The 14,003-nt window shown below is 31.2% G+C and overlaps 1 protein-coding gene across 1 annotated transcript; it reads right to left on the reverse strand.

The window, feature by feature from the left end:
- Positions 1-6,749: 6,749 nt before the first annotated feature.
- LOC120208254 (guanine nucleotide-binding protein subunit gamma 2-like) lies at positions 6,750-9,079 on the reverse strand. Its single transcript, XM_039207568.1, has 4 exons — positions 8,945-9,079; positions 7,198-7,250; positions 7,039-7,083; positions 6,750-6,954 (listed from the first exon to the last, which is right to left on the reverse strand). The coding sequence occupies exons 1-4, from the start codon at positions 9,071-9,073 to the stop codon at positions 6,870-6,872; spliced, it is 312 nt and encodes a 103-aa protein (XP_039063499.1). The 5' UTR covers positions 9,074-9,079; the 3' UTR covers positions 6,750-6,869.
- Between the last annotated feature and the right edge of the window lie 4,924 nt (positions 9,080-14,003).

Raw genomic sequence — 14,003 nt, forward strand, 5'->3', positions numbered from 1 at the left:
TGAAAATTTTGATATAAATTGTTAGAGAGATAACATTTTCAATAAGCATAGATGCATATACATTTATATTTAAGCTCAAAAGTAAAATTTTGTAAAAGAAAACAAATCATTAAAACAAATTTGACCAAAAATCATTATGATGAACTAAAAAAAAATCATTGAAACTTTAAAATGTTCACCATAACACATTTTAACATACATGAGATGAAAAAACAACATATAATCATTTTGCTCAAAAACTCATGCATGCATAAAACAAAATAGGCAACCAATTATGCAAAATTAAAACAAATTAAGTTTAGAGGTTGCCCATTCATCATTTTGTGTGGCTATAGCATTTGAATTTCTTCACTTTTGTCACCATTGCTCTCACACACCTACAAGAGACATTTACTTTGTTTTTGGTACCAAATTTCTTTGGGTTCTTGAATGTTAGTTTTAATGCCCCTTGTTCCCTTAGGAACCCATACTTGTCTAGTTTTAAAACGTTTTCTTTTCTTTATAGGACAAGTATGTTCCATGTGACCATGGAAATGACAATGTGAGCATTTTTCCATTTTTAAACATGATGAATTGTTTTCAGAAATTATTTCTTTTTCTTTTGTTAAGCATTAAATCTTAACTTTCAAATAAAAAATTTCCTTTACTAAATCATTGATTTTGATTTTTGAAATCTCAAAATCATTGTTCAAAATTTCATTTTGCTTTTCAAAATCCAATTTTGCTTTCAAAAGAAAATCATTTTCAACTTTAAATTTTGAAATCAATTTCTTATATTTGGAATTCATGGTCTCAAATTCCAAATACAATCTAGTCTTCTTGCAACTCTTTAAAAGAATAAGAATTTAAATCACAAGAGTTATAAGTTAACCTTGAATCTTCTTCGATGGCCATGAGACATAGGTTGGCTATTTCATCATCGCAATTGTCTTCATCACTCCAAGCCGCCACAAATGTCTTCTTTTTGCTTGATCCCTTCTACTTTAAAAGAGGACATTCATATTTGATATGCCCCATTCTTTGGCATTTAAACACACCGGGTGATCCATCCTTTTACTCGATTCATGTTTTACTTCTTTTTCTTTAGAAGATATGAATTTAGAGAATCTTTTGAAGAGCTTGGCCATCTTTTCTTCTTCTTCTTCTTCATATTCTTCACTTGAAGTGCTTTCATTTTAGGTAAAGGATTTCAAGGCAACATAGTTTCTTTCTTTTCTTCTTTTTTTATTCTTCTTGTTTTTCCTCCTTTTCCATCATCTCATGAGTGAGAATAAATCCAATAAGTTCATCAAGCAAGAGAGACTTTAAGTTCTTCGCTTCGATGATTTTCGTCTTCTTCGATTGCCAAGACTTTAGAAGAGAATATATCATCTTCCTAACAATCTTCTCATTAGGGATGATCTCTCCATATCTCTTAAGACCATTGATAATCGCAAAAAATCTATCCGTCATAGCTTTGATGTCTTCACCCGATTTCATCTTGAAATTCTCATAGCTATAGTTGAGAAAACCAGTTTTAGTTTCTCATACTTCATTGATTCCTTCATATGTGACTTGGAGCTTGTCCCAAATTTCCTTGGCATTGGAACAAGAGGAGACTCTTTCATATTCATCCGAGCCTAATGCACAAAATAGGATATGCATGATCTTGGAATTTTGTTGGAACTTTTTCTTTTCTTCTTCACTCCAATTTTTCATCTTATTGGTTGGAGTTGAGTGACCTATTAGGATAGAGTTCCAAGCATTTAGATCGATGGCTTGAATGAAGAGCATCATCTTATTATTCCAATATATATAATTGTTAGGACCGTCGGCGCACCCCATGGCACAGCGGAAACAAAACTCGACGGTCTCACCAGCGATCCAAGTACGAAAAACTGAAATCGGGAGGAAGAGATGCGAATACTTACAGCGGGTTCCTTGAAAAACAGCAAGGAATGCAGTGAATTCTGGTGGTGTAGATCGGTTCGAATCGTAAGCCTCCAAGAAATCACGTCTCGACCTCTACTCAATTCACCCGATTGAGAGCAATTTTGTTTTCCCCCAAAATAGTTTTAAGAGAAAGTGGCTGAAGGTTTTGTGTTTGTTCTCCCCAAAACGGCTGCTAGACCTAACACACCCTTTTATAGCCAAGTTACCCTAGTCATATTAGGGTTTTTATTATTTCAAATTAATTAAATCTATATTTAATTAATTAGAATTTAATAATCCTTTTATATCCGAGTTACCCTAATCATATCAGAGATTTTATTATTTCAAATTAATTAAATCTATATTTAATTAATTGAAATTAAATATTCGGGATTATTAAAATATATATACTTAATAACTCTAGATATATTTTAGTAACGTACAACAAATTGTACATTTTTGCTCGTTTCAATCTTAGGGTGTGACCCTTTAGGTTCTTGTAACATTAGAAGTAATTATTAGAACAATTCTAATATTACATACAATGAGTGACATCTAGCAATATATCATTGTCACCTAAGTTACAAGAAAATATGATTCGATATATCATCTTGGTGATTAACTCTTTTATGTATTATATCCTTATGTCCTTTATATCTAGAATAGGCACAAGTCTTGGAATAGTCACACTTGTATAGCCCATCTATTGTTTCTTGATTTCTAGAGTAGACTTTAATTATCGAATAGTTTATGATATCTCATATCAACTTATTCGAGCATGGCCATGCGTTTCTAGTCTTACTCAATCAAGTGGCCTATGATATATTTCCTATTATGTAGGAAGGACATATCATATCTTAATCATACACACCCACTACATATATTGAGATATATTCAATAACAGTCTTTATAGAGCAACCAGCTACGGAGCTTGTTTAGCTGCATCAAAACATACAACAATATATGTTGGGATAGTATTGATCTCAAGTACGAGGATCATACATATAGCCATCACCATGAGTAATGTTATGACTGTCACATAATAATCCAAGACATATGCTCATGGTGGGTCAATCCAATACATTGTTCTCTAACAATATAATCATGTATTAATTCTGACATCTCTATGTCAATGACAACTCGTTGTCATCAATCAATAACATGTTAGTCTTGAGCGTATTATTATTGTCCATGCCCATAATAATACTTGACTATGGATCTTTTAATAATAACAATTATGTCATTATATGGACTTTATTATCTTCTAGTTTATGTTAAACACATATATATATAACTGAAAATAATAGCGGCAATGCCTTTATTCAATAAAATCGGTAAATAAAAGTATTATTACAATCATCATATGATTAGTCTTTGGGCATACTCTAAAAATAATTTTCTCCATTAAAATAGGGTGACTTGTTGATCGGTTGAGAATCTTCGATGTAGTAAGCACTAGAGGAAAAAGTCATCTTTTCAGTTGAGTTAAAAATTGATAGAGCTCTTTTAGGATCTTCACAAGGTTTTTAAATCATAGATCGTGACCCTTTCTGATACCAATTATTGGGATTTGAAGCTCAATTGATCAACCAAAAATGTTGCCAAGAGGGGGCGAATTGACCTTTTTAAAATTTTAGGAATTTAGGAGAAAGGATAGGACAATTTGCTCAATGTTTTAGAGTGGTTCAACTTCCTTAATGAAGTCTACATCCACTACATTAGCTCCCCACTAAGGACTTTTAATAAATTCACTAATTTGTTCTTTCTTTTTCTAGGCTCAAGAGTAACCTTCACAAATTTCCTATCTTTTACAATGGCTAAGATAGAACTGAAACCACTGTTCAATAAGGATAAAAGATTGTAAACAAGAAACCTCTCAAAGGAATGTAGTTATACAATTTAGCTCACTAAAACACTTTATGTACAAAAGAAATGGAAAAATAAGATTGAAAGAGCTTTTCTCTTGATGTGGATTGTTTGGAAAGGTGTTGTAACCTTCTTCAAGTGTCCTCAACTTATTTTTATATGTTGGAATGAGTTTTTAGTCGTTTCTAACCATTGGGGATGTTTTGAAGATGTTAGAACCCTTAATTTTGAGCATTAAATGCTCACCTGTAACTTTGATATTGATACCGGGAAGTTGGTATTGAGACGGAGCATGAAAAACATTCAAAATTATAGTCGTTGAGGCATCGATATCAATACTATTTGAAGGAATATCGATACCAACACCATGGTATTGATACTAGAAAATTCTTCTAGAATATCAATCTCGAGACCGGCTAGGGTTTTTGTCAAATTTCAAGAGTTCTGAACTTTATAACAATGTTTAAAAGTTTGAAAAAGTTTAAAAAAACATCTAGCACGTATTTTTAAAATTAATTTGGACTTTGAATTATTTAAGCAAATTTAATTTAGTCCAAAAACGTTTTGCCCTTATTTGTTATATCAAAATATAGGTTCATTAATTTCTAACAATAACACTAGCTTGCCTAGTACCTTTATTCCTCTTTTACAGAGTTGTCGAATGGTGTTAGTTGGCCCTCCTGATGGGTTACCACTAGAGAGCCTTAAGCATTGTACCATATCAGTGATGAATCACGATTTACAACAGTCCAAAGGTAAGTATGTTGTTACTCATTTTAATGATATTATAACATAATTCTCCTTTTTACAAGGTAAGGATCTTGAAGTTGTCATCCATACTAACCATAAATTCTTAAGTGGTTAAAAAGATTAAGTTTTTAACCACACTTAAGAGACTTCATGTATTATTTTAACGAATTACTTCACATGGTTTTGAAACACTCCTCGCCATACACGAGTAAAACCATGGAGAGAATATATGAATCAATCACAAACAAAGCCAGCAATGGCTGACGCCATATTGAATTCCAACCAACACATTAGATTACAAGATTTGTGTGCAAAAGAGGATTTCAAGACAACAAGAAATAAGTTCCAACAAGGAAAAAGCCTATACTAAAGAGCATAAAGACACGTCACATTAATACGGATAAGTGTTTTACAAGCTTTCTTTTTAACACATCTAATTCTCTTTCTCTTGGATTTTTAGATTCGTGGATGAATCATTTTGATGAGATGGGGAATGATACACGCACCAGAGTCCATAACGATAATACACACTTCTTTGGACTTAAGTTTCTACTTGAACATATTAGAAGAATAAAGCCTTGAAGATTCAAAGCATATCTACTCGGTAAGTATAATGTAAGTGAATTCTTAAAAGGTTCTAATGTTTCTCCCTTTGATGTTTTAGATTCGAGGTCGAATCTTTTTGAAGAGCGGGGGATGATACATGCACCATAAGGCTCACATCAAAGAAAGATGGACTAACTCTTCCAATTGATCCACAAGTCCAAGCCTTGGAAAGAAGATCAAAATATCAATGGACTTACAATGACTTTTTAAATGGGATCCAAGTGTTATTCGGTCAACATGTCTTCTAGAGTTACGACCAGTTATTTCTTGGCTTTCCAACGGTTCTTGAATTGCATCAATATGATATCGGGAACTCAATATACGTCAATTTTAGTGAAGACAACACATGCTGAAATTCCTATACGAGAATAATACATGATTTTGTAAATGTTACGAATTTATGATATTTTTTTATTATTTATAGTTTAATTAAAGATAAGATGATGCATTATCTTTTAGAGTTATATTTATTTATTTTATTAGGAATTAAGATGGAGCTAAAATATTATTATTAGTTTAATATTATTTTATTAGAAATTATAATTAGAACATATTTAGTTTATTATTATTTTATTCATTAGTTATTTAAGATTTTTAGAACTCCTTTCCTATATAAAGGAGGCTTCATTCAACTTTGTAAAATAGATTTCTTTGATTAATAATACAATTAGAGCTCGTTTTTGCAAGTGTTGATTACCTTGTGCCTTTGAAGCATTCTTCATCATTAAATTCTTTCAAGTTCTTCGTGAGGAAGATCTTCACACTTCGATTTGTCTTCTCATTGCGATTAGGAGGGATTATTAGAGCTGATTATTTAGTTTACCTAGTCAATTGTGATTAGTTCATAGAACATTTATTCTTCATCATTATCATCACCCACAACAACCACATCACCACATCTATCTTATCTCCAAAGCTTATACATATTAGGGAGAATTTTTCAATTCAAGTTCTTTCATCGTTTATTTATCTTTTTTATAATTCTTTTATATATTCATTATATATTATCCATTATATTTTTAATCATCATCTTCTTGTTTGATTTTCAAAACCCTAACTTTACGACAAAACCCTATTCTTCTTCCATCTCGTTCTTTGATTGAGTCTAAACCTCTAGGCTTGGTTGCTCGACTTCGAGCAACGTTCATCACTGTCATACCCTGTCACTAAACCTCGTCCCCTGTTGAAAAAGTTGTCGATATTCATGAACTAGAGCTTCGTGCTTACAAGTCAACGGTGGAGGCATTGTATGTTACAGGTCCTTTAACTTGGCCTGTATATAACTCAACCAATGACAGTTTTCGAGGTGGCTAAGGTCTGTTAGCCACCGGCTATGGCTACCGAGTCTCTTCTCTTGCAGGCAACACTTTAACGTTCCTAGTTATATAGCTTTTCAGGTGTATATAACATGTAAAGTAAATGGAGGAATTGGGGTTTTCAATGTTGAAGCTTTAGAGCCAATGGCAGGATTTCAAGGCTTGTTATGAAGGTGATTTGACTGTAGAAATACCATATCCAATTCTTATTATTTTATTCAATAAATCGGTTCGGCTAATTCGGTTTATATTGAAAAAACTAAGTAAATTTTTACCTTAGAATTTTCAGCCATCCCAAAATGCACAATGTGGAGAAGAGTCAATTGAATAAATTGTTAACAATTGAGAGACGTAAATATGATATATGTTCTGTAAACAACATATCTTGGCAACAAACAAGGGTGTTAGATTGCCTTCAAATCACAGAATCTGGCAGTTGCAACCTTCAGGATCTTGAGGCCCTTCAAACCATATATCCCATGATCGGTTTATGGGACCATTTGTTCTGTAATAAACAACAAATCCAACCGTTAGAGCTTAAAAACAGAATACAAGCAACTCGATCGAAGATACGGGTTATCGTAGTTACAATGGAAGTAGTGGATCAGGTCTGGTCTCAATGCTCCGTAGCAATCTGATGGGGGAGAACACGCAAATATATTAATAAACGATGATCATTTGGAATCCGAAAACTCATTTCTAGGTTTGCAACTTCATACGAAAGAAAAGTTTTAGTTCTTAAACTTACTCCTCACACAAGGTTGACACATTATCTGTTTCCTCAAGCACTTCCATCTCTTCCTGGACAAAAAGATACACCAAGAGAGAAAATAATAAGACATACGACGCTGTAATGCACTACAATTCAGCGCAATAGTGACTTCTGGAATTTATTGCTTGAAGCAAAACAACTTACAATGATACAGAAACCGCAAATCTATCATCTGCAAGCAGTGAAGATAGACAAAAACGGGACGGAAAATACCAAGTGTGTGAATCAATGACCTATAACGCCACTAACATGCTCATTGGATAGAAGTTTATGGAGTTCTTGGTACACATCGTTTAAATACCATACAAACCTATAAACAAAAGGGCCATTATAAATATCATAGAATGTATATGGGAAATCTCTTTTCTATGGAAGGCTGATGGATAATGTAAGAAAATGAAAAATAGCCAAATAGCAGCCACCATGGAGTTGTTATATGGTGCAAGTGCAAACAACACTGCTAAAAGCTTTTTATTCCTTTATGAAATTCATGGGAAGCATGACCTGACCAATCGAAGTGAAGGCATAGCAAGAGCTACAAGTTAAAATTGATTCAAAAAGCACTTTGGCATGATAGAGATTCCACAAGCACTAACAAGCACTAGATGTTGTCATGCTTCTTCATAATGACCATATGGGAAGCATCAAAGATTGAAGACCATTCTGCTTATGGTGTTTACGGTGCCGAAAAGACTAATTCAAACCTTCGTTTAGAATGTGATTGGATCACTAAAAGATCTTGTTACTTTGATAAAATTTAATTTTAAAAATCACTAAAACAATTTTTAGGTTCACATACAAAAAAATAAGTTCAGGAGTCAATTATGCATGAGGAAGGACTAGCACCACAACGCTCGAAAATCGATAACTAATTGATTAATTGTTATCTTTTGGAATGAAGTGAAACAAAGAAAGTTTAGCACTTTCCCTATAGAGAGCAGGCATAACAAGCTTGATCTGGAACTTATTTTGCCACCTTATAGAGACTCCTTAAACATAATCCTATTTGATTCGACTTCGAAAAATTAACTCAATCTTATCCAATCCGGATCCAAAGTAACCCAAACATTTGATTTGACCACGAAAAATTAATCTAATCCAACCCAAATCCAAAATAACATGAACCCGAACCAAGTAATCATCTGATTGGAGAAACCCAAACCTCAAATCCAAATGATATATTAAACCCAAAATGATCTAAATTCAAAATGATTCGAATTTGGAATGAACCCAAAACCAACGTGACCAGAAAATTTTAAAAAATTCAAATTTACCTGGTTCATAGATGAACGGAACAGTCTTGGCCGATTTGTGCAAGCACAACGATTACAGTTTTGCAAGATAACATTTTCAGTTTTTCAGTATAACATCCAAAAATGATATATTAACCACCAAATTCTAAGATATGTTTTGAATCGTTGCACTAAGCCACCACCGTCCATCACTTAGCCAACAAAATGCATAATCCAAATAATCTAACTTCACATACGGGAATTATAATTATAATTATAATTATTATTTTTATTTTTATCTTTAAGAAAAAAGCTTATGAGAAAGTTCGCAAAAGGAATTGCTCTTCCTTTTCCTGATATATTCTACAACATTATTTACGGAAGATTCAAAAACTTTAAAACTCAAAGTAAGTCAAGTTTTGGGAGGACATTTTCAAAGGATATAGAAAAAATCATAGCTGAAGAAAATAGATACACGAAAAGCAACTAACCTCGAGGAACTTGGATTTTTGTTCGACTCGCTTGAGTTCAGCAAGAATCCGATGTCTGCCTCTGGTATCGGTTGCTGTTCCGGCAGCCGCTAGTTGTTCATCCGTCGACGCCGCCGCTTCTGACTCCATTTACTACACGCTGGAAAACATTGAAAATTCATTGGCTCATTCCAAAAACCACGCGCTTCGTTTTCATTTCTTCTTATGAATTCTTCAGTGCATTGAAATTTAAAAGCAACCGAAGCTCTCAATCAACCAGCGGATCTGAATTTGTCCGTACAAAGCATTGATTTCTCTCTCTCTCTCTCTCTCTCTCTCCTAGCGGGGTTTGTAGTGAAATTTTCCTTCAGTTATTTTTTAGTCAAGGTAGGGAGGACTATGCCATAGAATTAGGAAATAATAGTTGTACAAGAATAAGAATCAAAAATACTTTTATCAATTAAATTTTATATCATTTTATAACAATTCAATAGATGATTATCCGAAAGGGTTAAAGAGTTAATTTAAGTGATAATTAGTTTGATATCACTTAAGTTTTAGATCTAAATTCTTGTGTATAGAGAAAATCCTCGTTGAGAGACTCATCCACCAAAACTAAACGTACGATCTGAATCGATCCAGATTAATCAGAACAAACCTTAAAACTAAATTACAACAAAAAAAATAAAAAGGGTTAAAGATTCATCAATCGTCTCATCGGCTATCATATTATCTTCTCGATGAATTTATTATATTTTCATTATCTAATTTTTTTTTTGGCAATTTGAATATTGCCTAAATCAACTAAATAGAGTTATTTTCCGTCTTTAGAATTTTTTATCAATTGTACAATTTGCACATTATCAGTTTGAAGATGCATATATTCAGAACTATAGTGTGGATATCCGTAGTTGATGCAAAATCATAATTTATACTGAGGTGACACCATCCTTGTGGTGGCCTCTGCCATATGAAATCTCAATGCCATTCAGTTGGGGAATAGCATTAGGTGCTCCACAATAATCAAAATATAAAGCCTAATTCCTTTTTTTTTCTTTTCAAAATGTTTATTTTAAGTCCTTTAAAAAATATTTAATGACAAATACCATACATTTTTATCTTTATGCAAAAAAAAAAGAATGTTTAACTGTGCATAAATGTCAAATTATTTGACAAAAGAGTGAGAAAATAACCTCAAAATTAAAAATAATAGGAGAACCAAATCCATAAAAGAACACTTACTATGATTTTTTTTTTATAGAAAATAAGATTAAGCAACGAAATCGAGAAAATCGAAAAATCTATTTGAATTAGACTTCGGTTCGGTTCGATTTTTTCAATTTACAGCTTGATTTAAAAAATAAATATCCAATTCGGTTCGATTTTGATTTTTCATATGAAAACCGTTTGAACCGAATTAAACTGAATAAAAAAATAAAAAAATAAGTATCGAAAACACATTCATTTTGAATTTATTATAAGATAAATTTAAATAAATAAAATATTAAAATAATAATATTTTTTATAAATTTAAATTGATATATTTACACTCGATTTAAGCTTTAAATTTATTTTTTTAGGTTGAGTTTGAAAATTAGTGAACAAAAAACTGTCGACCCATACCGAAAATCATGGTTTTTATACCATTCGGTTATGATTTCGATTCTGATTCCCATTTTTAAAAACGACAAAGAATTATTCATTTATATTTTAGTGAAAAACAAAACTGAACCGTACCGAATAAACTCTTAATAAAAATCGGCCATTTTGATTAATCAAAGTCAAATTTCGGCATTTAATAAACCAATGTGAAGCAAATAAAAGTCAAAATCATTCCCAAAATTGGATTATGATTTTATCAAGTAAATACTGTGTGATAACGACAGTAATCTACAATATTGTTATATATTAATTAACAAAATATTGAAAAATGTCATTTATTATTCTAATATTGTATTGATAAAGTGGGCAAACAGGGTAGGCGGCCAGCAGAAAGATGCTGTATTTTGTATTTTAAAAGGGGCAGTTAAAGCAAAAAATAGAAAATGAAAATTATTTTTTCTTTGTTTTTAGGGTAAACTATGCATTTAATACTTAAACTATTAATTTTGATATGTTTTAATACTTAAATTTTCAATTTTTTCAATAAAGTTTAGTTTTAATTTAATTTTAATACTCCATCGTTAAAAACTTAAGTTTTTGTTTCATTTTAGTATCCCGTTTAGAGTTGTCGTTAAAGTTTAAAAAGATTGAAAATTAAAGTATTAAAAAGAACAAAAATTGTTAGTTTATGTACTAAATACATTAAATTTTTAATGATGCATATTAAAATAAAATAAAAACTAAACGTTAAATATAATTTAAAAAAAATTAAAAATCTAAATATTAAAATATACAAAACTAATAGTTTAGATATTAAATGCATAATTATGCATGCTTTTATTGTTGATGAACAAGACATATACGTCCATCGCACATTGATTGTTGATGAACAAGACATATACGTCCATCGCACATTGCCAGTGAATTTCATTGATGTCCTTTTCAATTAGGCGAATTTATTCAAATAACACACCATTCTAACATTATTTCCTAATATGTATTAAATTATCTCTTTATGAAATGGAGATAAAAATGTTTAGGAAAAACACGTCTTACACACATGCTAAAAAAGTATGTTTTACTAAAAAAAACGATTTTTTACCATGTATACAAGACACGTTTCCTCAAATACATTTTCTTATCTTGATTTGAGAAAGGGTATTAGTTTAGTACACATTAGATATATGGTGGTGTTTTTTTAGTGATGTTTGGATAAATTAGCCTTTCAATTATCTCATTATTTTCCATCCATATTATTCTATTATATTTTATTTAAGATAAACTACATAAAATATCATTTAATCTTAAAGTTTTATATAAGTTTATTATTGTATTTAAATTGATTAGATTATACTATTAAAGTTAATTTTGACTTTAATTATTGTACAAATACATTAATTTATTAATACTTAAATAACATGATGATTTGGTGTTAATATAAATTTTAAAAAAATTATTTTATATCATCATCAAAGTTGAAAGTTGAAATTCTTTTATTTATTTTTAGAACAAAGTTAGAATCCTTTTATCTGTTTTTAGTCGTCATTAAAAATTTCGACAACTTTTGCTATTAACTTAAACACGTACAGACTCATTTTAGTATTCTTTATTAATTTATTTTAATAAATAAAATATAATTATTTTAATATTGAGCATACTATAAATAACATAACAATAATAGTTGATGATTGATTGCGACACGGCTTAAAAGTTCCATATTCAAAATTTAAAATTTCCAAAGTTAAAATTAGTGAAAATGTTGAAATTTTATTAAATAATTTAGAAGTATAAATAAAAAAATACTTTATCAAAAAAATTAAAAACTATGACTAAAATTAAGAATAACGTTATATGAAGATAAATAATTAAAAAAAATAGAAAAAATCAACAATTAAATGTACATCTCACTCCTAAAATAGAGTGTAGACAAATTCCACAAATGATGGGTTGTTTTTTTTAGTTATTCAGGTTTTTATAGTTAATCTGATTTATTGACTTATTAATTTAGATCAGATCAAATGCAAACAATTAGGGGATAACACCCTCTATTCAATTTGTTCCATATACAAATATTAAGATTCAAATATTTAATTTTACTTAAAGAATTTAATACTTAATTCTACTAAGTTATTGGTGAATCTAGTGCTTAATCTCATTAGATTAAGCGATTATTGGAGATAAGTGATGAGATTTAAATTACATTGTAACTCACGAAAGATAATTTAAATTCAAACTTTAAAATGTAAGATTGAATAAAATGAAAAAATACACTAACAATCAATATTGGACTTGTATTTGAAATGATATATATTATTGATAATTTTAAAAATATACAAAACTAGAGAAGAGTATGCCATTCCTTTAGGAAGATAAACCCTAAAAGGAGGATTATTCTAAGGAAGAGTCGGTGTTATGAAGGGATCTAGAGAAAGCGAGGATGTCATCGGGCTTATCAGCAGGATGGCCTGGATTAACAGTTGCTTCGTTAATCACCATCTTAGCCATCGGATCCATACCTCTTGTGCTTTCAATTTCTGCAGAATCTTCCTTCTTCTTCTTCTTTCCCTCTGTTTCTTCCCCCTTTTTGGATGTTTTCTCTCTGTTGTCCTCCATCATCTTTTCTGGTTTTTGATTGTTCAGGTGAAGAGACATGTTTATATAGGACCACATATTGTTTGATCATTAGCATGAAACGCTACGTGTCTCCTTTCTCACATGCAATCAACTCCGAAGCTACACGTAACCTGACATCAATTTATCGCCGGTTTCTCACAACAAAACCATCAAGCTTCGGCTGTTCGGCAATGCTCTTAAACGGAACACGTAACCCCGAATTAACGATAAATTATTTTATAGATCCAGTTCACGGATTATTAGTAAATTAAATTTATCAATTTTAAAATAACAATAAATTCTTTATAAAGTATGAAAAAGGTAATATTCGCCGATAGACAAATGTAATTGATTAGAAATACATAGCACGACATAAACTGAATCCATATAATAATTTTTTCAAATTAACGTATCTGCGAGGCAACATCATCCATGGACATATAAGCCATTGCTCAATAGCTCAACTCTCGCCAAATATACATGCAGTAACAAAACCAGAAACTCCTATTCCATAGCCATTAACACCTTCCATTCGATACCTATAAACCAACAAATGGTGACCTAAACTCGAACAAAACAAACGGACTGAGATTAGAAGAAAAAATGAAAAAGTGCGACAAGGAGAAAAAAAAAATGAAGCTTACCTTCGACTTTGGGGCATTCTCCGACGATCGGCATCTCATTTCATCGATCCGAAAGATCAACTAGCGTAGGACGACATGGGTTGCAACATACTCGAAGTCCATCACGATCCAAAGACGGAGTAGGGAGATCGACGAGAAGGAAGCCGACCGGTGAGAAGGAAGCCGACCAGTGAGAAGGAAGCCGACCGGTTTTCGGCCGATTTGCGGAGCTTGAAGCGTTT

The sequence above is a fragment of the Hibiscus syriacus genome, unplaced genomic scaffold (genome assembly GCF_006381635.1).
Source record: "Hibiscus syriacus cultivar Baekdansim isolate YM2019G1 unplaced genomic scaffold, ASM638163v2 tig00016106_pilon, whole genome shotgun sequence".
Classification (NCBI taxonomy): Eukaryota; Viridiplantae; Streptophyta; class Magnoliopsida; order Malvales; family Malvaceae; genus Hibiscus; species Hibiscus syriacus.